General features: G+C 43.1%; 1 protein-coding gene across 2 annotated transcripts; it reads right to left on the reverse strand.

Moving 5' to 3' along the window:
- Positions 1–67: 67 nt before the first annotated feature.
- MSANTD3 (Myb/SANT DNA binding domain containing 3) lies at positions 68–24,519 on the reverse strand. 2 transcript variants are annotated; one of them, XM_061200176.1, is made up of 3 exons: positions 24,425–24,519; positions 10,876–11,326; positions 68–2,668 (listed from the first exon to the last, which is right to left on the reverse strand). In XM_061200176.1, exons 2-3 carry the CDS (start codon positions 11,291–11,293, stop codon positions 2,259–2,261), a joined length of 828 nt encoding a protein of 275 aa, XP_061056159.1. In that variant the 5' UTR covers positions 11,294–11,326; positions 24,425–24,519; the 3' UTR covers positions 68–2,258. The 2 variants fall into 2 exon arrangements, with proteins under 2 accessions (XP_061056159.1, XP_061056160.1); XM_061200177.1 differs by lacking the exon at positions 24,425–24,519 and adding an exon at positions 24,245–24,320.
- Between the last annotated feature and the right edge of the window lie 2,090 nt (positions 24,520–26,609).

Consider the following 26,609-nt stretch of genomic DNA (forward strand, 5'->3'; position numbering starts at 1 on the left):
AACAAGGTGCTTTAGCCTGCTGGTTTAAATATCCTTTATTTGTTCAGTTAGGAATTAGTTCGATGCTTTTATAGTTCCATTATGTGTGTGAGCATTTTTTGTGTTGTTCTACATTGTTATTTGTGTGATTAGGTGGTAACTCTGGGAGAGGAATAATATCCGGCACAATACTGTACACAAAAATGTACCTAACCCAATGGGTTGTTTTTTTGTTTGTTTGTTTTTTTTGAGAATAGGTAAAAGCTTCACAGGGTCCTCTAAAACCTTGCTACACAGAACTGTGGTGGCCAGACAGGCAGACCTGGCATAACCTGGGAGCTTGTGAGAAATGCACAATCTCAGGCCCCCCCCACCAGAATCTGCATATTAAGATTTCCAGATGGCTCAATAGGTGAAGCAAAGGCAAACTTTTCTCAGTTCACATCATCTGTGTTGAGGACCTGCCACTCCCTGCCCTAATCTGTCTCCCATAAATCGGTTAAGCTTGGGACTTTTTCCAGATGCTGCTTCTCTAAAGGGTCCATTTGGTAAAAACTAAATTAAGAACACAAATCCTTACAAAAGCATCCTTCCTTTGAAAGAAGACTAGTCTTCACAGGGTTCCTTCAAATAACCAGTTCCTCTAAGATATTTAAAATATGATCAGTATATAAAATAAATTGATATCCACTTAAGTTTTATGCAGTGCATGTATTAGTATACATGTACTTTATTGAACTTACAGACCCCGGGACCCAAATTCCAAAATTATGAAAGGAAGGAAGCTTAGCCACTGCAGTAAACTCTCCCTGTTGACCCACGCCCTCCGGACAACTATGATGTTAGCAGTACTCATCCAAGACTGTGCAGATCACATCACAGTCAAGGAGTTGTAGCAGATTCTAACCATCATCTAGACCAACTCTCCTGTTTTATAGACAGGAAACACCAGGGCCAAAGACTAAATGGAGTAACTTAAGGTCACATAGCACTTGAGACAGAGCCGAGCTCAGAATTCAAGCCCTGACTCCTCGTCCTGCACTCCCTATATGGCCTCTGTCACACATACTGCTCCTTCCCCACCACATGGCCTTGAACTTTCATTCTCAGAAATTGCTGACCTGCCTTGGCACTTAACTGTCACTTTGCTTCTTCCAGCTACTGTTATGCCCAACTCCCAAGACTGTTTTTCTCACTAGGCTACAGGAGAAGTTATATCACAGCTCAGTCAAAATATCCATTTATCAATCCACATTTCCAAATACATTGGTAATGGATTCTGAAAAAGCTCAATACTAACTGCAGACTATGCAGACTATGTAGCATCACTATTAGCTAGCACCAGGAGCATGGCGAGGGAAGGGCCTTTCCTTAGGCGGCTAGAGATTAAAAACAAGGGCAACCATTTACTCAGTAGTACAAAGTCGGTAGGAAACTACAGCAGGAAGCTAAAAACTGTAGCACAGTGGAGGCGGGCAGCACCTTTAAAAAACATACACAGTGTGACTATACAATCACAAGTCTTGTCTTTTAATAAAACAAGCATGACAGAATGTAGAGCTCTAAACGAACGTTTCTCCCTCAAAGTAGTCACATCCTTAGTTCCAACAAAGCTACACCTGCTGGAGACATTATTTGGAGCTCCTCTTTGGGGAAAGGAAGGCCTTAAAAGGCAGCCTATGAGCCACATTAGAAAACAGCCTTCCATTATGTTCGGCCGTTTAAAAACAGAAAATCCACGCTCCAAAGATGACACTGAAAAAATGAAAAGTGTGCTATAGCTCTTGTGGAGGCTCCAAAAGACCTCTAGCAAATTCTGAGTAACAGCATTACCACTGGAGAAACGTGTGTCCTCCCAGGACAGCCACTTTCAATGGGAGGGCATTCATTTGGATAGACAAGGTCTGACGTCTATTTAAAAAAAAAAAAAAAAACCCCACAAAACCCAGCCACACTCCTTTATAGTCACACTTGCATTTGATTAAAAAAATACAACAACAACACTCACACATGGTTCGTGTATGAATTCTAATCAAGAGACATTACATTCAGAATGATAGCACTCATAGTGATAATTTTCAGAAGACTCTAACAGCTTCTTTGCCACTTCAGGGGTACATAGGGTGCAGCTGTTTACCTGAATGTATTCTTAAATAAGTGACTACTACCACTCTCATCTTCCTAGTTGTAGCTCTGTGACAGGCTACCGACCGCAAGTTCGTGTTCCAGACCTTCTTTGCCAACACAGATTAATTACAAGGGAGCCACACCCCACCGTCTTAGGGTGAATTGGGAAAGGGCCGGTTAAATGAGGAAACAGGCCATTCCTTGGTAAAAGTTTGCAGTTTTCTTTCCCAATACATCTTCTTTTTATTGAGAACTTCCATTTTTATCCTGTGTTCCTCCTCTGCCATCTCACACTCTCGCTCTAGCTGCTGGATTTTGGCCACATGCACCTCATTCATCTGTATCAGCTGCAGCTGTAAGATGGACATTTGTTGATGGTGTTCTTCCTCATGCATCTTTTTTAAAGCACCTTCCTGAGAGGTTTTGCTCCTGTAGTTTTTATTGGCTGTTATTCTGACAGCTGAACACGAGGGTTCAGGTTGAGAGGTCCCCTCACATACTGGGAAATGTATGAACTCTTTCTCATCATCGCACAGTTCTCTATTTGAAACAGCAAATGATTCTGAAAAACAGTAGCAGAAAACATGTTCAAAGATTTTACAGGCAGAGAGTAAATCAATCCTATTTCAAATGACAGGGTCCCCCACGACAGGATGATCTGAAGTAGCATCTGCTCTGGTCTGCATGTTCACAGGTACCCCTGCCCCACCTGACTTCTCAAAAACCCATAAATCGAGAGCAATTTTCCCTGAAGAAGTAACGATAAAGGGTTTCATTATGTCATTTCTGGCACTTCGAACTACGGGAACAGTGGTCAGAGATTGTGCTTATCAAGAATTGGAGACCTGGCTATGTGGATATAAATCCTAACATGACATGTGCACGACTCCCACGGAGCAGAAGACCACAGTACGAGGCCAGCAGTGGGTTTTCAGATTAAGTTCTCCCGCAGTCTATCTCCCTCTCCGATTCTCATTCAGCCACGAACACTGAAGTTCAGTCTCCACAAGGGCACCTTTGCTGTGGGTCCTGGTCACAGGTCTTAACCCTTACCCAGGATAGCCATCTTAACAAAGGTTCTTCCTTGAAAGATGAGCCTACACGCCCTGGCTTAACTTCCTCAGACTTCTCTTCAGCCTCCTACATCTGGCTGTTGCCTCTAGCACTGCCATCTGGGGGTCAATATTCAGATCCCAAAGACACTTTCCAACGTCCCTTGTATGTAACTTCTCCCTAGCACTTGACAATCCTTCTTGACATTTCTTTCCTCTATTAGCTTCTGAACCATCGCTCTCTCCTAAGTTTTCTACAGCCTCCTTTCTGATTGCTCTTTAAGTCTCCTGTCAGGACTCACACTTAAATGTTCCCCTGGGGTTCCTATCTTTGGTTCTGTTTTCAATCCACCCTAAGTAACCCTCATAATCTGGTTCCGACCTTCCTTTATCTTCCTTGCCTTACTCTTCAAATTACCCTGTGTACCCTCCAATCCTACCACAATCTTTATTTTTTCCCCATAATTCTGTCTCACTGCCCCTTCAGCTAAAGTTGGGTTCACTATTTGTCCCCACTCCCTTACTCAAACACACACTCTTACTCCAGTTTCCCCTTTCAACCTCCCGCATAACCCCTACTTCATTCAGGATCAATGCCACTTGCTGTGAAACCTCAGCCCTCTCCTTTCTCTGTACATACTCTTCTGTTACAGCACTTAACACATTCTAGTATTATTTGGGGACCATGCCTTAATCATATCTTTTATCCTTGGGCACCAATTATTTTGCTTGGTACCTAGTGGATGCCTAGTGAATATTTATGGGCTGAAGCTTTGAACAAAAGGGGAAAAGAGCTTATGGATACAAAAGGATGCCACGTTTGGTGGTGCCATGTTTGCACTAGTATTTTTATTGGGCAATGATACAAGTGTCAATTAGGAAGTTTCAATAAGGAAACAACTAACCCCACTAACCCATGGAGTCTTCTAGCTGTGACTCCAATGCCTTCTTGGGAAGCTTTATATTTCCAATAATGAGAATCATCTCCTTGGAGAAAAATAATATCAATTTATTAACAGAGTTGATTACATTATTACATCCACTCCATTATTCCAGAAGATGGGATGCTGGGAATGTTAACAGCTACTGGGGGAAACCTAACTCATAACAGTCTGTTAATAAAAGGAAAATGGCTACTGTTTATTTAGATTATTTCACTCCAAGGGGTTAGGTAACAACCATAACTAGTCCCTAATTAAGATAAAAGAAAAGGTAAAAACCTTACTTTTGAAAGAGAAGGTTAAAAGGACCTCTCTGTCATCCAGAGATAATGAAAATGTCTCCCTAGGAATCTTTCCCAAATCCAGCAGCTATAGCCTCAATTAGATGTCCTTGCTTCATGCTCCCACTGGTTCCTAAGCCTACCTCTGGCAGAGCACTTGTTAAAACTGGCGGTTTAACTACCTCCCCTTCAGGTCTCTGATTACTTTGAAGACAGAGACTGCCTCTAGTTCATCCTCCTGGAGGACCCAGAACAGGGCCTGACACACTGCTAGGCATATAAGAAGCGTGTGCAGGATGAATTGGCTGCAGTAGGTCACATCCCTCTCAACACAGCACAACTGTGTAGAAACAACAGTGTTCTGAGTGGAGAGCTGAGGCACAGGACAAAGGAACAGGAAAGGCTTGGCACTGAGAATAGGATCCCTCAGATGGGATCAGATGCAAAGAGGATTACCTCATCCGTTTCCTTTCTAGTCTCAGATCTGAAACTGTCTTCAAAGAAGACTGGACACATTAGATGTGTTTTGGTACCTTTAGCCTCTTTTCTCTTTGATTTCATTCCAGAGGATAGTTCTGAATACTCCTCTGAGCCTTTAAAGTTCATGCCCTGACAATGCTACTCATCTCTCCCAATTTCCAAATGCTCATTTTTATCTCAGTAATTCTTGGCTTTAGGAGCCTTTTGATGATGGTGATGGTGATGACGATGACGACGGCAGCTACCATTTTCTGAGTAGCTAACCAGGCATTAGGCTAGTGCTTTGCAGCATTACCTCATTTAATCCTTACAGCAACCCTCTGAGGGAGGTATCAGTATAGAAAACCAAACACAACATCTAAAGTCGTTTGGCTAGTTCAAAGAACCAGGACTCCAATCCAGGTCTGCACAACTCCAAAATCCAAGCTCAGCTACTACAACACCTGGCCTCTCACTGCGTCACTTGCTCAGCTGATCACTTATGTACCTTAAAATGCAATCTCCAAGTTGTATCAACTACAAAACCATCTATTATTAAGAATATGCGTGTATATCCTAAATTCTGATCTCCAAATTTCTCTCTAGAGTTGTGAACATGAAGACAGCATGTTTATATCCAGGAGCAGAGAAATGACTCTACTTTAAAACTAATTTTTTTAGTTTAAATGTGTGCTAACAAACGCATTTTAAATTTAAAAAGCCAGGCCTCTTAAGACTCTGGCAGAAGCTGGGGCTTAAAACTAGAGAAGCTCAATGGAGTAATTAACTTTCACACAAATATTAGCTCCAATGAATGGAAGCTAGTGTTCAGATGGGGAGAATCTCCTCTTAATTAGAGAAAGACTATCCTGGGCATGGCAACCTTCTGCAAACACACACCATGTAATATCTCTCCCAGGTAAAACAAAGCCACCGGAAGTAGAAAACAATTCGATCTTGTGCAAAATGGATAGGAAGGCCTAAAAGCTTTCCTGGGAGCAAAGAACACAGTCAAGTGGGTGTTCTTCCACTTGGGCAATTTGAGTACGTTTAAGCTCATCGGGAAAACCTACTAAGGCAGTAAAAGGATGGGAAGCAAACTGTGTACAGGCCGAAGCTCAGCTCTTCTTAGCAGAACAAAGGAAACAGGACGGACTGGGAACACGGATAAATAAGATGTGGGGAATGCATACTACGGAATATTATCCATCAACTAAAAGAAACAACTTAGACTGACACACTGCAATGGGAATAGATATTTAAAACATTCTAAGTGAAAAGCAGCAAAAGGAAAAGGAATGGTATCTACTGCACAATTTTTAATCCATGTAAATTTAAAATATATGCACAAACACCAACGCATGCTTTCAAGAACATGTGAGAGAATACACAAGCACCTTAGAATGATTAAGGTGCAGGAGAAAAGAATGAAAGTGGTGAATGGGGATAAAAAAGTAATAAATGTGTAAGTAACACACAAAAAAAGGGCTTTTCCAGACCAATGATGCTAGTGTGCCATGACTGGTAAAAATATAAGTCAGTCCCCTCTACTGGAGTTCCCACCCCAAAAGAATAGGATTGGACTAAACAGTGATAATAATGGAAATTATTAAGAAATGTTTGCATTATTTAATATAGCTTTGCATACCTATGTCTGTGTTACTGGATTATAGCTTTATAGTAAAGAAATAAGAGCATATGAATTAAGTGTAAGTTCTCTCAAGATATTTGAGTACTACTGAAAGCTTAGTTTTCCTAAGTGTATTTGACATTTGGCCATCCTTCCCTCCCGACCACCCCTAGCAAATTTTGTTGGCTCCCTTAGTTTGTTCTGCAAACCTCTTCCCCAAAGATAATGGAAGATAAGTGTCAAAGGCAAATTATCACAGATCATAAATCTACAGGGTATAAATTGTTTTAATATATTTAAAGGGAAAATACTGGTTTTTTACAAATACATTCCTAAATGTTAAATTTTAAGACTACTGTGTTCAACTACAGATGTACATTTCGAGCAAGTCATTGACAAAGCTAAGAATATGCATGCAGGGGATGGTGATCAAGATGACACAGCTGTTTTTGATAATTGGAATTCTGTATTTAGAGGTTACATTTTGTCAGCTTATGAATGGGCAGCTCCTGGAGAGGTCACAGGGTCCCCTTCTGGCCTGTGAGTTTAGTACCACTGGCCTCAGGACTCCCTGTTTCTCGTTGGCTTGCTTTTGAATTACTTTGGCCACAAGTTCTGAGACAATGCTGTGTAAAACAGGAAGGGGCCGTCCTGAAGGGTGTTATTTGTGAAAAGAACTTGCTGAGCGCCTTCACCAGAGGCAGTAGAGCCTGCAGTTGAACCACAATAAATGGGGATAATTTTGCACGGCACAGACATTACAGTAGTTGTCTTTATGATAGGAACTGATTCCTTGAACGTATAATTGAACTCTAAAATGAACTATGCCTCTATGCAGGTTTAATGAAATTTCTGAGGTTGCTGAAATTTGTATATTTGTTTTCCTTTTCCAATGCAAGATCTGCTGATGAGGGGAAATATCTGACTGGTTTTATTATGGTTTATACATGAATAAATGGGATATTTAGCTCTGTACATAAATCTACAGTGAGTACATACACTGGAATGAGAGACAATCATATTAGACCAAATCATCAGATCAAAAGACAAAGACATACTTTTGAGGCTTGAAAGTTCAAAGCTGACATTGACCTCTTGAAGGCCAGTTTTCCAGCCATTTGCTGCCCTGGCTCAACCCTCCACCCCACTCTCACATCCACATTTGCAGCTGGGTTCCCCTCACTTCCGCACTGCTGGGGATTGTGACAGCAAATTTAGTTCACCCATCCGTGGTATGGTCTGCAAAACTAACTCAAACCCAACTCCTTCGTTTTACAGAAGGGGAAACTGAGGCTCAGAGGGCATTTTAAAATAGTGTTTGTTCACTATCTTGAGACTCTGTGGAATTTTTAATCACCTTATTTTAAGTCATTCATTATTGGGAAAATCAAACCCCTGTTACAAAGGAGAGAAGCCAAATAGGTTCAAATGAAGAAGCACTTGGAATTTCTGGATTTTACTGTGTATTTGGCATACATCATGCAACAGGCCCTCTGTTATCACTGGGACATAACCAGACCCGGATACCTTAAGGTCTAACAGCCTTAAGGGCATAGAACATTAGATTATTGAAGAATCTGAAAAAAAAAAAAAAAAAAAAAAAGATGACACAGCTGAAGCCATCTCACACAAGAAACAGTTGGAGGGAGGCCTCTAGTGGAATCTGCCAGGCTCCTTCCTGTTTAACAAATGCCAACAAATCTTTCAGCACCTAATTCTGTCACAGGCACTCTGTAAGGTGTTTGGACAGAGCTGGCCGATAGAAATGTAATATGAGATACATATGTAATTAAAAATTTTTCTCATAGGCACATTAAAGAAGTAAAAAGAGGTAAAATTAATTTAAGTAATATATTTTTGATCCAATATATCTAGAGTATTATCATTTCAACATTTAATCAACATAAACGTTATTAGTAAGATATTTTATTGATACATTCTTTTTTGGTACTAAATCTTTGAGATATAGTGTGTACATTTATAGCACATCTCAATTCAGTCTCCCCACATTTCAAGTGCTTACCAGCCTCATGTGGCTTGTGGCTACTGTACTGGACAGCACAGTAGAGACAGAGAGATAGTAGAGATAAAGTTAGTAGAGATAATAACTGAACACACGCACACACACACAGAGTCCATGTGTGTCAAAATACACACAGTGGAATGTGAGCCATAACCCTATAGCAGGTTTTCAACCTCTTCCCCAGCAAGACCCAGAAGGGATGATTAACAATTCCAGCTTTCTTTTTCTTTCTTAAAACTAAGTTGAAATGCAAAATGAGTGAGGTAACCTCAAAGCTGTTTAAATGTATGGAAAGCGTTCCAGTACCTTAACTACTAGAGTTTACAGATACTTTGGACACAGTTCCCGACTGACAAAGAAGCATGCTTCTCCACTGCCCTCCAGATGTGACCTGGAAACAGGAACCAGGAAGCATATGGCTGTACTTCAATAATCACCAGCAAAGAGAAGTCTCATGTGTCATGTATGTACAAAGATCCAATTTAAAATAAATCTCTTTTACAAGTGAGTCTCTAGCAAATGTCACTGCAGGAAGGACACTGAGAATCCATATTTATTGCCTTCTTGCTGGAAATTTAGAAATTGTTTTTATGAGTAAATGAACTACATTCTTTCCTCTAAAAAGCAAGAGAAAAAAATCTGTGGAATGGACTTTCTAGATCCTACCCTAGAATTTGAAAATGGGGAAATAAGACTGTCCCGTTAAAATAAGTCTATGAAATCAATACGCAATCATCCAGATCACAGATTTGCAAAGTAAACTGCATGCAGTCCACACCAGCATCTTCCTCGGCAACATCTCCCACGGAATATGAGCAATTTGAAAAGCAGCCCTGTTGATTCACCCCCCTCCCTCCCCCAGCACCATTCCTTTCACTGCCTCACAGACAACGCAATCGCTCCAAGGCCAGCATAATGGAGAGGAACAGGCTGAAGCTATAAACATCTCCAAAGCAAGGACACTCAATTAGCAGCGGGCCCCCTCCACCACAGAAGCAGCAACAAGGAGGGGTGAGAGAGAGCTGGCAGTGTCAATATCAACACTCTCTTCTGGGAGCTGCCCTGGCTGGGGAGCTCAAGAATCAAAACTCAGACACAGGGTTCCTACCCTGAGAAACAATACATGAGTTTCTTGACATTCACCACTATGGTTGCCCAACTGGCTCCCTAGGCTTAACCTTGGCCAAATGATCAGAAAACAAACATTTGATCATAATTTAGCTTCCCAGGATGATCTGCCGACAGGAAAAAAAAAAGTGCTAATCAAAAACATGTATTCTGTTCACTTGGTTATTATCTTTTCCACTCTATACGGATAACATTCTTGGTTTTAGACAATTTCTTGTGACTTTTAATTAACCAGTCCCTCAGAGCTCAATTTACTCTGGGGACACTAATAAGTGAATTTCTCATCCTGCAAGCCAAGGATCGGATTTTCCTAGGCAAATGCTTGCTTCCTGGGTCCTCGGAGCACGTTATGAACAGCCCTCTGGCCTTCCCAGAAATCTTCCTCTGCTTCAAGTATATTTTCTGCAAACTGCAATCAATCTTTATATAAACTGGTCATTCCTATCTTAAAAGAGGCAGGAATTATTGGCAATTTATCTATATGCATCCTCACGCTGCCCTTGCCTGGCAGACATTTCAATAAGCCCCTTAATTCCAACTTTTTAAAGCCATGACACACTATCGCTACAGCCTTGATTACATGACATTCTTTTCCTTCCCCAAGAATTAAGTATGACATTTTTCTCTTTTCAGTGGAAGTATATTAAAACTAAAATGATTTTTTCCCAGAATTTCTCAAGTTTCCTAGAATGCACAAACCAAAACTATAGATCACAATATTATAATGGGTAGAAATGCTGGTTTTTAATCTGGGTGACTGCTAAATGGGTGTTTGCTATATTAGTCTCTGTACTTTTCCTAAGTTTGAAATAGTTCACTTTCTTAATGTGGCATTTTGAGTAACTTAATGCAGAGCTTTGCACATAATAGGTCCTCAAAAACTATTTTTTGAAAAAAAATACGATAGAGTGAATGAATATAAATCCTCCAGTTCTCTTTAATATATTTGAGATAGATTGAGATAAGCAACTAAGATACTTCATTAATAACTATATTAATGTAGCCCCTTATTTTTCCTTCTTAAGTAATAACAGAGATAAGTGAGATCTCTCTAAGAGAGACACAAGGAGATAAGAGCTTCTGTTTTTATGTACGACTTGAATGTCCTATCTAATTGGGAAATTTTGTATTGAGAAAGTCAAGTTTGATATGAAAGTTTCTTTTTTCTAAATTCCCTCAAAATGAAGGACTTGAAAATCACAATGTCAAACAGGTACCCAAGGAGAATATGCAAGCGGGCGTCAGGCACCGATACCTTGGGTGGCGGCATCAGCATGGTACTCGGGCTCCTCCTCGGGAGGGCTCTGCAGGAAGTACAGCTGCTCGGGCAGCATGTTGGCGATCTTCTCCTTCCCCAGGACGTGGGTGCTCAGAAGGGGGCTGACGCTCCGTTTCACTTTCTCTCTCCTTTCATGGGCCATAATCTTTTTGGTCCGAGCCTTGATGTTCTCCCAGCACTTCTTCAGCTGTTTGAAATCCCGCAGCGACACGCTGGGCTGCGAGTTGTATTCATGGGCGAGCGCCTGCCAGGTACGCTGCTTGAGGGCAATAGTTCGCGCGTCGCTTTTCTTACACTCCAGCACATACTTGTACTTTTCTACTAAAGCCAGCAGGATGCTCTTTTCCAATTCTGAGAAGTATTTGGCAGGTTTTATGATTTCGTTGTTTTGCATTTTCCACTACGTTTCTCCTGGCTGTTAGCTATCCTGGAACAGGAAGTTTGAAACAATCAGTACCAACTCCAGCAATAAACAAGTCAGCGAATCACTCAAGCTCTATCCCTGACTTGATTCCCTGGTCTGAAATACGGTACTTTCTTTTCCACTCATGTTGAATTGTGGTATTCTCAAGAAAACATTCAGAAGATTACAAGGAATGGGGTTTTTACTTAAAAGTAGATTTTCAGGTAGGACCTTTGCTGTAGGTCTTGACCATTTTGTGATTATCTGGTACAGAACAGCAAAAAAAAAAGTTGAACATCTATGTGGAACTCTAATGTGTTCATTTATCTCTGCTTAATATTAAGGAACAGATAATTCCCCAAATTCATAATGTTAGGCAGCTTTTAAACTAAACAGGTCTCTCAAAGTTTTGTCACAGCTGAAGACAAGAGAAGCCACTGTGTGATCTAATACAACAGATAATGTAACTACTACCAAGATTTCAGAATCATCCAGAAATCACCCCAGAAGATCTGATATTTCCATCACTATGTCTGTGACCTTCGTTAGGTCCATGCTCTTAGAAGAACCTCAGTTTCTTTACCTTTAAAATGAGGGCTTGGAGTCTGTGATCCTTAAGGTCTAAGGGCCACTTTTATTTTATTTTATTTATTTTTCTGTTTTTTAAATATCTTTATTGGAGTATAATTGCTTTACAATGGTGGGCCACTTTTAAAAGTGTACAGTTCTGTGTAAATAATTAATATAATTTCAGAAGTGTAAGCACTTGAGAGCTTGAGTCCAGTGCCTCTTTTTTTTTTTTTCCTGGACATTTCATATAAATGGAATAATTCAATATGAGGTCTTTTGTGACTTGTTTCTTTCACTTAGCATAATGTTTTCAAGGTCTGTCTATGTTGTAGCATGTATCAATACTTCATTCCTTGTTATTACCAAATGATATTCCATTTTATAGATGTAGCACAGTCTATATCCATTTACCAATTAATGGATTTTTAAAATTGAGATATAGTTGACATGTAACATTACATTGGTTTCAGGTATACAACATAACGATTTTATTTATTTATATATATATATACACACATACACACATATGGAAATGATCACCACAATAAATCTAGTTGACATCCATCACCACACAGTTACAATTTTTTTCTTTTAAGGTCTATTCTCTTAGCAACTTTCAAATATACAATATAATACCATTAACTATAGTCGCCATGCTGTATATTACATCCCAGGACTTACTTACATTATAACTGGAAATTTGTACCTTTTGACCACCTTTACCCATGTTGGCCCCCCCCACTCCCCATCTCTGGCAACTACCAATCTGTTCTGTATCTATGAGTTCTTTTTCTTTTTTCTTCTTCTTCTTCTTCTTTTTTTTTTTTTTTAGATTCCACATACATGTGAGATCATACAGTATTTGTCTTTCTCTGTCTGACTTATTTCACTTAGCATAACACCCTCAAGGTCCATCCCTGCTGTCGTATATGGCAGGCTATCCTTCTTTTTGTGGTTGAATAACATTCCTTTGTGTACCTATATACCACATTTTCCTTATCCCTCTTTTCAATTGAGGGAACTAAACTAAGGGCCAGTAAGGTGAAATGGATTGTACAAGATCACAAAGATGGTGACTTCAGAAGTCAAGAACCTGGACTGCCCTGATAGTTTGGTAATCTTTTTTTAAAACACACCAAATAATAGCCATTTTTTAATGCATATTCATTTAACGTCTTTGTTCACATATTATAGTAAAAGTTACCAATTTTATATTATTTTAAAAATGTGAAATGACATTACATTTTCTCCCTTATCATTATTACAGTCTACATACCTTTTTATATTTTTAATAAAAATTGTATATATTTAACATACATAGTGAAATGATTACTACAAACAAGCTAAATAACATATCTCCTCACATAGTTACCTTTTATATGCGTGATGAGAGCGCCTAAAATCTAGTCTCATCATATTTCCACTATTCAATACAGTATTATTAGCTACAGTCATCACTCCCGTACACTAGATCTCTAGACTTATTCATCCTACATAACTGCACTTTGTACCCTTTGACCAACATCTCCCCGTTTCCCCCACTCCCCCATCTCCAGCCCCCAGTAAGCACTGTTCTACTCTCTGCTTCTGTGAGTTTGAATAGCCTGGTATTCTTAGTATCATTTCACAACTATCTCTTGAGCTCTCACCTTGGGTGACTCCAAATTACTCAACCATGACTCCCTAGGTCATCTTGCCATCCTCCCCAGTGCTGAGCCAGCATCTTTCACACAATAAATGCTTAATAAATGTCTTATTCCACTGAACCTATGTGTGTTTTATGACCACACAGTTTTCCACATCTTTTAATCACAGGAAACTTCCTACAAAATTAATCTCTCAGTTACATTATGGCAAGAATGTCGCTAAGCAACAGAGAATGCAGCAATAAAGCAAGCGTTGCATGTCCCCTTTGTGGAAAGGGCCCACACGCCCAGTCCTCCTTACATTCTCTAAGCCTCTGATTTTTCAGAATAACAGGCAAGCATCAAGATACTGATGATACAGTCCATTAAAACTGACCAACTGGGCTTCCCTGGTGGCGCAGTGGTTGGGAATCCGCCTGCCAATGCAGGGGGCACAGGTTCGAGCCCTGGTCCGGGAGGATCCCACATACCGCGGAGCAACTGGGCCCATGCGCCACAACTGCTGGGCCCGTACTCTAGAGCCCGCAAGCCACAACTACTGAGGCCCATGTGCCTGGAGCCCGTGCTCTGCAGCGGGAGAGGCCACCGCACCGCAACGAAGAGTAGCCCCCGCTCACCGCAACTGGAGAAGGCCCACACACACCAACGAAGACCCAACACAGCAAAAAATAAATAAATTAATTAATTAAAACAAACAAAAAAAACTGACCAACCTGTCTTGAAAGAATTAGAAACTAACTTGAAAGGAGTCCCACTGGCCAAAAATGGGACATTTGAACAAGGGTGATGGGTACACAAAGATTCATTAAATTATTCTCTTGATCTTTGTGCACGTTTGAAAAGTTCCACAATACAAAGCTGGGGGGTGGGGGGAGGCTGTGACTTTTAAGTTTATGGTACACTGATTTAAAATCACACCATTACAAGTCAGCTCTTCACCTACTATGCCTGGGGACGGGTTACTATAGTTGTAAATAACTGAAATCTGTTAGATCTGAGGCTGGAGGGGACCCAGCCAGATCAGAGAGCCTTGAAATAGAGGCCAAGGAATGTAGGCTTTACATGGGGGCAACAGAGCCTGGTCAGGGTCCCCCACTATGTACCACCTCCTCCCAAAAGTTAAGGTTAGTGTGATCAGTGTCTCCAGATACAAGGTACCTCACATTCATCATGGACACATCAGTATCAGAAACTGAGAGATTTAGACAAGTCAAAGGTGGTTTGGCCCTCAGGTCTTGGGCAAAGAGAAATGAGGGGGAATTTATCTTTGGAGATGTGTCCCTGTACCCCTAAATTATCAGGCCTACGCTTCAGTCACGTTGCTCTGATGTTCCTACAATGATCCAATCCAGGCCCCTTCTTCCCCAAAGGTCCAAAATTAATTTTTGCCTTCATCAATACTCCTATTTCCTATAAATCAGTGTTCCCAAACTGAAATTTATTAACACACCCTACCTATAATATATCTCTTCTATATGATCTCTATCTGCCAAGATGACTACGTTCAACTTTATGTTCTATAGTTTTTATTATGGAATCAATAGGTATACTGAATGTTCTTAAACTACACAGCCCCCAGAGCAGATTCTGATCTGAAGCCCATCCCAATTCTTCTGCCCCCAGAAGATGTCTACCCACTCTTTTTAAGAATCACTGCTATAAGGATTGGGAATCTGATTCAAAAATGAAAAAGAGATTGTTCCCTGTTTCATTCTATTAAAGGTAATGCTATTTTATACATTATATGTTTTTTCTTTTTAAATAAATATTTTTTTCTATCCTTGATTATTTCAAGATAAATTCCCAGAAGAGGAATGGTTGCCACAAAAGATAAAAATACTCAAGACTTTTGTTCCATCACCATCTGCCCTCCAGAAATGGTGTACTAATTGACATGCCCACTTCATTGACTTCTGCTGTTAACATTTTTTAAATCTATGCCAACTGTGGAGGTGAAAAAATGTCCCTTCATTGTTTAGTGATATATGAATTGCAGCTCTCGGCAAATAACCCATACTCTGCCTGAACAAAGTCCCTTTGATACTTAGTGGAAATGAAACTACATGGAATTAGTTCCAAGCAATTTAATAATTCTTCCTCACAATGTGTGCAGTACCACTAACTGCCACCAGGTGGTGGTGGGCTGGGGGGGGGGAGTCTAAATTCATAAGGATCTTAACCTAAGTGTGGCCAGTTGAGTCTCTAATAAGAGCAATCATTACAATAGCAGATAATTTTTATTGAGCCTTTACTGTGAGTTTGACACAATACTAACTGCTTAATATGCACTATATCATTTAATCTTCCCAAAAATAGCCCCTGAGAGCATCATTTGTTACACTGTTAAAAAAAAACAAAAACCAAAAAAAAAAAACCCACAAAACTTTATGAAAGTACCAGAAATACCAGAAGAAATTACACAACTGCTCTCAAAAGCAAATACTCAGAATTACCAACACCTGGGGACCATTAATAGCCTATTAATTAAACTATTATTTAATCACTAGCTAAGTAAATCCAAGTTACCAATTTACTTTGCTTAATTTTGTAGAACAGCAGGCCTCCCTCGGCCATGTGGTTGCATCCTGCCGGGCTATAAAGGGATTCTGGTGTGAGACAGTGTACCCCAAAGGTCCCCTATGGATCCCCAACAGCCTCCTGAAGCAGGCTGTTTATCCCCACTAAACCAATTATTATTCCTATTTCCCGGATCAGAAAAGTGAGGCTCAGTAACTTGCCGGTGATCACACAAATAGTAGCAGCACTAGGATTCAAACCCAGGTCTGACTCCATTCCCAGGCTGCTCTCTGATCTGCTTAGCCCTCTTCTTTCAGACCTAGTGGCAGCCTCTAGTGCCCCAGCTCAAATTACATATCAGTTAGCAATCTGATTGTCAGCAGGGACAACCTAGGAAGAGCTGTGCCTGCTTCCCTCATCTCCATTTGTTGGCTCCTCCCCTCCCTTCCCCACTCCCATCACCTCCCCCCTCCTAGGTCTCAAACCTAGGGTCCACAGCTCCCCATCCCAACCCAGGTGCACCCCTCTCACTCTAACTAGGGTTCTGAAATAATTTCCACTGTTGATCTGCTAAGAATGTATATTTGAAAAGTAACTGTAGCAATAATATGGAGCTTTAAAATGGTCCACACCTCAGGGGAACTGGATGCTGACATTCTGCTTGAGCACCTGACAGTCCTAAGTAAACAAACACTTCCCAAAGAAAGAGATCTCCAAGAGAAGCTTATTAATAGAAACTTCGAGGCTAGAAAGCACATTATAGCTGAAAACTGCTTAGGAACGTCCATAACTGGTTATAGATGACAACACAACAAGGCTACATTAGCCTTTATTAGAAACTGCCCTTCCCTTCCCCCCAATTCCCCTCTGTACGAATCATCTTTTTTGTCTGCTGTTCTGCTAGACAGAGTGCTACCCGTTCTTATGCGTGGTTGTAGGACAAGCAGCCCAGAGACCCCACAGTGGGCCCTCAGCAAAATTTAATGAATGAATGTATTTTGATATAGTCATAAAACTGTCTACCATGCACAGAATGAGTATCATACATGGTAAAACAATCAGTACACCAAAAAGCTGCATTAAAGTAAAAATGGTCAAATAAAATAGCAAAATCCAAATGCAATGGAAGTTCCTCTTGGGCTAAGCAAAGACCCATAGACAAGACTAAATAAAATAGCAGGATTCCAATACCATAAAAGAACAAAGAGGAAATAATCAGCACAATTCCCAAAACACTAACATTGACTAAACCACCAGAAGATTGTAATAAGTACATTTAATATGCACCTTAAAAATCCATCTATTAGGGGACTGAATGTTTGTATCCTCCCCCCCCAAAAAATTCATTTGCTGCAACCCTAACTCCCAGGGTGACTGTATTTGGAGATTAGGCTTTTAAGGAAGGAAGTAAGATTAAATGTGGTCCTAAGGATGGGGCCCTGGTTCAAGAGGATTAGTGCCCTTAGAAGAAAAGACAACAGAGAGCTTGCCCCTCCCCCCACTAACCCCAGGGCTTACAAAGAGGCCATGTGAGCACACAGAGAGATGGCAGCCACCTACAAGCCAAGAGAAGAGCCCTCAGAATGAAACCTACCTCGCCGGCACCTTGATCTGGACTTCTTAGCTTCCAGAACTGTGAGAAATAAATTTCTGTTGTTTAAGCCTCCCAGTCTGTGGTCTTTTATTATGGCAAGCCAAGCTGACTAACACACCATCTAATGATATTTTAAGTCCACCAAGGGTCAAACTAAGTCCTAAAATTTGAGCAAAGACCAGAGAAAGTGGGCCAGATTTTACTTCTACTGCTGTTTGTAGAAAAGGGAGTTCTTTGAAGTCAATACTCAGGATGGGAACCATGACTAAAAATCTGTGACACTGAGACCTCAGACAGATATTAGGATATTAATGCACTACTGCTCTTAAAGTGAAGTGAAATAACCAAGACAGTGGATGCAGAGAACCTGGGCTCAAATCCTGAATTCAGCACTCACCTAGCTGTGTGACTTTGGGCAAGTCAATTAACCTCTAATGCTTCATCTGTAAAACAGGGTTAATACTCCTTACTCTGCTTTATTCTCTCTACACAACTGTCCTGCAATGGGAGTAAAGAAGCACAGACTAGATCTTCAATAAATTTTAGTTCTTTGCACCCCTCTCACCCACACTGAACTGCTTCCAAAAGTAGAATAGTGGTCTAAATACAGTATATACTCAAATACTTATTGGCTTTTTTATTCATAGACACACAATTCAACAAATATGTAATGGACTCCTGCCAAAGGCTCAGTACTGTCCTAGAGTATGTGGGAGATACAAAGACAAGCTGAAGGAGCATTGGCATGCAGAAACTGACAACCAAAAGGAGAGGTACAATGAAATGGACACCATAACAGAGGACAAAGCACCCTGGGTGTTCAGAGGAGAGACGATGTTAATTTGCACTCTTCATGAACAAGAGGACATTTGAGCTAGATCTTTAAGAATGTATAGGATATGAACAGAGAGAGCTGAAGGAGATCATTCAGATAAATAATTGATAAGAAAGGACCTGGATTCTGAGTGGTGGTGATGTTAATGGAAAGGAGGCGGTGCATGCCAGGGACTGTTTCAAAGTGAGAAATGACCAGGACGTGTGTGTGTCCGCACTACAGTGGGGGATCAAGAGAAAGTAGAGGCAAAGAGGATACAGGAGGATTAAACAAGCACCTAGAGCACCTACATGCGCAGGCACCGGAGGGAGCGGTATTCCTTAAGATCCAGGAGACCACAGTCCAGTGAAGACATATCACAACACAGTGTACTGTGGATGGGCTGGTGACAAGGCAGTGTGATAAGCACAGTAACAGAGATGTGCCCAGGGATGTTACTCCAGGATTGGGTGGGATCTAGAATAAGGACATTAATTCCTATCAGAATAGACTGGAAATAGAATTAGCATTAGAACAAAGCAGGGCCACTTTGGAAAGACTGAAAGAAGGAACAAATACAGAATTGGTGAGTAAGCTGCAGGAAATGTGGCAGCCAATCCCTGAAGGGAGGCCTGGCCACAGGTTATGGGTGATCAGTTTGCTCTAAAGAGATGAGAGCCTATTTCCTATCCTGGTCTGTTGACTCTATCTCCTGACTCAGCATCCCCCAAACAACTTTTTTTGGAAACAACATAGATCCTAACATGTTATAACTAAAAAAGGACTTCAGTCCAATCCTCTCATTTTACAGATGAGGAAACTTAGGCTTAGAGCAAACTACGGGGGTTCCTGGGGTCCCAGTAACAGAGGAGGGCCTAAAAGCGAAGCTTCATTATTTGTTTTCAACCCCTCCCCCCACATCTCTTCTCTGCAACCCTCCCGTCATCAAGATGCCCTTTTGCTAGGTACCCTCAAGCCTTCCCCACTATCCCAACTGAAAACTCAAGGGCACTGCTCTCAACTCTAACACTCACTCTGTGACGTCAGGCAAGTCCCCTTTCCTCCCTGACTGTTGATTCCTCGTCTCTAAAAAATAAAGCTGCAATGGGTGTTCTCTAAAGCCCCATCCGGTGCTGGCAGTCCATACTAGCACTGCTGCTACAATGGTTTTTCTGCAACCTAATTTCCACAGTTCTCTGCCAAAGACGCATAGATGGTATTTTCTGATTATTTATGAGGCTAGTGGAGCTACTAGCCAAAGAAAGAGAACACTGCCACAGAATAAAGTGATCTCAGCACTTCAGAGGATTTAAGGCCCACGCCCAGGTTTAACTCTATAGGTTAAGTAGTTCCAAGTGAAACATCTAAAGCAGGTGATGGGATCTCTCTTTCACTACTGTAGCCCCAGCTCCTTGAAGACCACCTGGTATACAGTAGGTACTCCATAAATATTTGTGGAATATACGCTGAAACTAACCTGCTCGCCATTCGCATTTTTTTACTAATTATATCTAGATGTTCTACTATCTTAAATTTCTTCTTCTATAAAGGATTTCTCATAACAAAAATCATTTCCTGGCTTCTTCTTGTAAATACTGTTGTATGCCAAATTTTTTACAACATGATACAACAAATTTCTACAGCTATGATGCCTTCATGATTTCATTTGAGGCAGAGGTAAGAATAGTCAGACATTACTGTCCCTGTGCACACCTTGCCGTGTACCTGCTCTCACGTGTTCAGACCTGTCTACTCAGGATGGCCACTCACCTGTGCCCTCTCCGTCGTCTTTCTTTCCCTTAGGGGAGCTTCCAGTCTAAACCTAGCACTAAACTTGCTTCCTCCAGGGCTCTCCTTCCCCTTTCCCTTCGCCACCTACTCCAGGCAGCCAAGTAACTGGGAAGTGTTTATTTTTACCATCTGTGTCTGAGGGTGACTGTGAGCAGAACCAGCCTTGTGTTTAAGGCAAGAGCTCCGCCCTCCCGTCCCCCCTCCCTCACAGTTCCCTCTGTGAACCAGAGGCAGGTTCTTAAAGGTCCTGACCCCTTCCTTCCCCTCCCCCACCGCTCCTTCCTAAACCATCTCCCCACCCCCATCCCAGTCTCCCTGAAATTCCCTTGGAGTCATTATTAAAGTACCCTCCACAGAAAGTGCTTTTACAATACAGAAAAGTCCCCTTATGTAGGTGTTCCTGCTCCAGCCTGCTTCTTGTCTGTGAGGACTCTCTCCTCTAGGCCCACCACTTCAGCATCAACGGCTCTCAAATCTTTGGGCCCAGGGTCTCAAGTATTTATCTTTTCCTGCAGCCCTCAGAATTACTCTGTATTGCAATCTATCCATACCCTCGAGGGGCTCCTCTATCTGAGCTCCTGAGGCACCGAACTACATTTTACTTGTATCTTGAGCACACAGTTGACTCTCGGTGTTTGTTCAAAAGAAAGTAGGGGGCTTCCCTGGTGGCGCAGTGGTTGAGAGTCTGCCTGCCAATGCAGGGGACACGGGTTCGAGCCCTGGTCTGGGAAGATCCCACATGCCGCGGAGCAACTAGGCCCGTGAGTCACAACTACTGAGCCTGCGCGTCTGGAGCCTGTGCCCCGCAACAAGAGAGGCCGCGATAGTGAGAGGCCCGCGCACCGCGATGAAGAGTAGCCCCCGCTTGCCGCAACTGGAGAAAGCCCTCGCACGAAACGAAGACCCAACACAGCCAAAATAAATAAATAAATAAATAAAAATAAATAAAAAATCCTTCTCTCTAAAAAAAAGAAAGTAGGGGTGTCAGGGAGAACCTCTCTCCAGCCCCATCTTCTCTCCTCAGCACCACACACATTTCCAATTGTCTCCTAGCCACCTCTATCTAGCTGTCCATTATGGGTACCTCAGAAATCTCCAAAAGCAAATGAATTATTCCTCTATCCCCAGACCTCCCGATTTCTGATAATTTCAGCCACATTAACTTGGCTCAAAGCAGAAATCTCAGCGTGCTCTTCAATCACATGGAACCACTCATCACATTTACCACTACTACACATTTTACCTCAATATCTCTTCTCTCTGCTCCCATCCTCATTGCCTATGTCCAAGGTCAGCCCTAGTCTCCCAAAATGATCTCCCAAACTTCCAGCTCCTCTTCCACACAGCCACCAGAGGGATCTTCCTTAAACACAGTGATGATGCCACAGTCCTGCGTGTAAACCTCTGACATCTCCCCCACTGCCTAAGCAATAAAGTCCAAACTGCTCACAAGGCATTCAAGGCCTTTCCAGACTTGGCCCCAATTACAGTGCCCCCTCCACCCCACCCCAAACCACCCTTTCCATGTATGTTTCAACCCGGCCAGACCAAAATCACCTTCGTGCCCTTGAACCTACTGTGTTCTCATGCCTCTGGACATGGGGCCTCCTCTGGCTGGAATTCTTTACCCCAAGATCCACCAAGGGCTCATCTTTAACCCTCAAGGTCCAACTCTCATGAAATTTTTGTGAAGCCTTCCTCAACTAATACCCAGGCTATTATGTTTATTTTATTTATAACCGCTTCCTCCTAAAATGAGTTTGAGGCAGCTTACAAACTACGTACGCACTGCAACTAGATTTTTTTTTAAGAGAGAGGATATCGGGGCAAAGACAAGACAGAGGTAAAAAAGATAGAAGTTAGGAATTTGTGTAGCATTCAAAACCTCTGTGATAACGTCTCATCTTGTTAAATCTTGTTAAAGAGGTAGATTAGCCCTGAGTATTCTATCCAGAATGAATGAGTTACTCTTCTCTGAGCTCACTGCCAGCTGTATATGATTGTACTTCCCATATTTTCTGTGATTTGCTCATTGTGTCCATCTCCCTCACTAGGCTGGGAAATTCCTAAGGGAAACACATAATTTCTGACTCATCTCTCTCCCCAGCATGAAGCATATGACTCAGCATAAGACTGGTGCTCAGCAGACAAGCATTAAACAACTGTCACCATGGACAGGGAAAAAGGTCCTAGTTCTTGTTGAGCTCCCTACCAGGCATTTGAAAAAACATTCTTTAATACTCACCAAAAAATTACATGGCAGAGAAATAGCAGACCTAGGATTCGAACCTCCCACTGTCTGTCTCTCCAAAGCAACTGCTCTTTTTACTAGGCACACGGCTCCCTACTTTCACCATCACTATGTGCCCAAACACCCCCTCCTTCAAGTCCTGGTTTTAAAACAACCCTTCTCTAAGAAGCCTTTCCTGCTCACTCAGGAGAAGAGTCAGCCTGAGTTCAGCCCCGACCTTAAACAACACTCAAGTAAGACACGGTCACAGTCGGGAGAGGAAGGGGTGCCTTCTGGGTAGCTGAGCACTAGCGGGCCGGGTGGGTGTTCTTCAGATGGTGTTGTGGGTCCTCAGCTCTCCTTCTACCCCCTGCCCCTGGGTGCAATGCCTGGGCCTTCCTGCCTTTCTCTTCCTTCTTCAGGGTCCAAAGCCTTCCAGTTCTCCCCATTTCAAACTGAACCCCAAAATAATCTCCTCAGGCCCACTGCTTCTCTAACCAAGGGAACTGTATTCAAACACACTCCTTCATTACATCAGTTCAGCCTTTGTACTGATATTTTAAGCATCTTACCGATCTTCAGGGTTGTTGAGCATCCCAATCGCCTCAAACATAGTAAAAGAATTTCAAGAATCATGAGAAGCGACCATGACATTTTAGGAGGCCCCGTCACCTGGCGCTCAACCCATCTGAATACTTTTGGGGTGTCCTGGGAATAAGAAGAGACAATCCACCGATCTCACCCCAGGATCCCTCCCCCCTCTCTCCTCCCAGACAGGATGCCTGGTCTCTAAGGGCAGGATGGAATCCTGGTCCAGAAAACTGCTGGGGTGGTAGACGCTGGTCCCTTCCTCCATATCCTCTTCCAGAGCTTCAGAATCCTCCCTTCTCCTCCCTGTCCACCCCTTGTCTCTCTGGCCCCAAACTCCCCTAGCAGTCCTCAGTCCTAACTCAGGAACTATGTTTTTGAATTAATATTCAACAATTTCCTTGGTAACACAATTGACTTATCTGACATACTAAAATGCACACCCCTGGCCCTGATATTATCCTACCTCCCGGTTTTAAATGCGTAACAAATATATCCTATAACCACTCTCCTGACATTGCAGGAACATCTGTGATCTTAAATGTTACCATACCTAAGAAGCACCCAATCTCCTGAATCAGAATAGGGAGACTAAATTTTCTGTATTTCCTACTCCTAAATAAAAATTACTCGTGCAATTTACAGTAGCTACATCACAGAGCCAGTGTGATGACTTATTAGATAACTCATGCCAACTGTTTGGTACCTAGGGCCTGGTATATAGAAAGTGCTCAATATTTAGTTATGATCATTTACGTACATTATCTCTCACAATAGCACCTGGGGGTAGGCATTACACCACGCACTCCCCTGCCACCATTCCTCCCCCCATCTCACCCCCATTTACAGAAGCAGAAGCCAAGGCTCGGAGCAAAGGAGATTTCCCAAGGTCAGGCGGGCACCGATGTGATGTTCGGCCCTCAGCCTCTGAGTGAGGGACCCCTCCCATTACACCCCTGTAAGGGACACAAGGGGTCTTAAAGGAGACGAGTATGGAAAAGCGCGAGCACAGTGCCCGGCATACAGTGGGGACCCCAGGATGGGGAGACCCCGGCACTGCGAGTCATTTGGATTCCTCCCAAGCGGCTCCTCCACTCCCGGAGTCCAGAGTCCCCCGACCCCGGGTGCGACGCTGAATCTCCCTGAGGTCCGCGCCCTGGGGCTTTGTACGCCGCAGGCCGGCCCCACTCACCGAGTCCCATCGCGGCGCGCGGAGGTGGCAGCCGGGCCTGCGGCGCAGGGGTCGTGGCGCCTGGGCCGGAAGCCCGCCCTGCCGGCCGCGCGGCCCCCGCACGTCTGGCCCGCGCCTCCCGCCTGACCCTCGCCCGCGCCCCCGCCTCGCTGCGGCCCGCCCGGCGGGCCAGCCTCCTACCTGCAGCGGCGGCGCAGCGGCCACGGCGATCGGGGGAGGGGCCGGCGAGATGCGAGCGCGGGCGGCCTCGGCTCCTCTCGCAGGCTGGGCGGCCGGGAGGGCCGCGGGCTCCGGAGCGCCGGGCGGCGGCGGCGCGCCCCCGGCCGGTCAGGCCCCACCGCGCGCGCAGCGGCCACAAAGCCCGGGAGCCGCCGCCCCCTCGCGGGCCGCCCGCCGCCTGCGGGTCCGCAGGCGCTGAGGAGGGCGGGAGCGCGGCCCCGCGCAGTCCCCACCTCCCCCACCCCTGGTCGCGGGCCTCCCCCGAGGTTCGGGGCGGGGCGCAGGGGGTCCCCCGCCTATCCACCTCTCTCCCTCCTGGCTGACATTCTTGTGCTGATTGAGTTCCCTCTTCCCACCTTTGCGGACGAGCTCCTGAAGGACTTGAAAAACTGTTTCATTTCCATAACAACAAAAGAATGTTATTTGTCGCAAGGTATTTGGCGGCCATGGACGCGAATTAGCCCAGTCCAAACCCCCTGAGAAAGGCCCCTTTTCTTTCGGGACACCCTGCTACTTGAGTAGACAACCCTCCTTGGCTGGGTTCATCACGGAGTTGTGTTTTGTTTTGTTTTTTAATTTGCGGGATGTCTCCCCCTAGGCTGCGCACCTCGAGGGCAGAGACTGTAGCCTCTGCAGCCCAGGACCTGGTTCAGACACTGCGCGCTAAGTGGGAATTTGTGCGCGGATGAATGAATGCACGACAGATGCAACTCTAGGACAAGGCACCTTTCATCGTGCCCCCACAAGGATGAGGGCAAGGTGTTTCTTTTGCCCTGTATCCATTGGGAAGATTCCAAGCTCAGAAGGGCACAGAGGGCTGCTGAACTTTCTCTTGTCCTAATCGAAGTGAAATTCACATAACATAAAAATAACCACTTTATGGCATGGACATATATACACTACCAAACGTAAAATAGATAGCTAGTGGGAAGCAACCCCATAGCACAGGGAGATCAGCTCGGTGCTTTGTGTCCACCTAGAGGGGTGGGATAGGGAGGGTGGGAGGGAGGGAGATGCAAGAGGGAAGAGATATGGGAACATATGTGTATGTATAACTGATTCACTTTGTTATAAAGCAGAAACTAACACACCATTGTAAAGCAATTATACTCCAATAAAGATGTTTAAAAAAAAAAAAAAATAACCACTTTAAAGTCAACAACCCAGTGGCGTTTATTACATTCACAATGTTAAGCAACCACACTCTCTCTATCTAGTTCTGAAACATTTATCACCCCAAAAGGAAACCCCCTACCCATTAAGCAGTCACTCTCTATCCCCCCCTCTCCCCAACCAGGGGTAACCACTAATTTATTTTCTGTCTCTCTGGATTTGGCTATTCTAGACATTTCATATCAATGGAATCATACAATATGTAGTCCTTTGTGTCTGGCTTCTTTCACTTAGCATGATGTTTTCAAGGTTCATCCAGATTGTAGCATGTATCAGTACTTCATTCCTTTTCGTGGCTAAATAATTGTATGCATACCACAGTGCGTTTGTACATGTATCCATTGATGGATATTCGTGTTATTTCCACCCTTTGACTACTGTGAATAGTGCTGCTCTGAACATGCCTGTAAACGTATTTGTCTGTATATCTGTTTTCAGTTCTTTGGGGTATATACCTAGGAGTGGGCTTGCTGGGTCATATGGTAATTCTATGTTTAACTTTTTGAGGAACTGCCAAAAAGATTTTCCATAGTGGCTAAGTGAATGATTTTACATTCCCACCAGCAATGTATGAGGGTTCCAAATTCTCCACCACCTCACCAACACTCGCTATTTTTTCATTTTTTAAAAATTTCTTGACTATATGTGAGGCTACTGCCACCCTCCCAGCTCCCATGACCCACAGACCCACTTGGCTCAGAGGCTGAAAGGCTGAGCCAGGTCTTTTGACTACAAAGAAACACCCAAACACTTCTAGGGGTCAGAAGCACCAATAAAAATAAAGACCCTTACTATAACTTAGACTTATACTGCTCCTTGTTCATTATTTTAACAAATTTGTCTGGTGTCCAAGAAGCTTTGAAATTGTCCAGAGAACTTGGAAACTAAGACCATCCCAAAAGAGTTACTATTGGCAAACAAACTTTATGACACTCACCTCACTGGAACCCAAGGCAGTACACCATTTCCACTT

This window comes from Eubalaena glacialis, chromosome 9 (genome assembly GCF_028564815.1).
Source record: "Eubalaena glacialis isolate mEubGla1 chromosome 9, mEubGla1.1.hap2.+ XY, whole genome shotgun sequence".
Lineage (NCBI taxonomy): Eukaryota > Metazoa > Chordata > Mammalia > Artiodactyla > Balaenidae > Eubalaena > Eubalaena glacialis.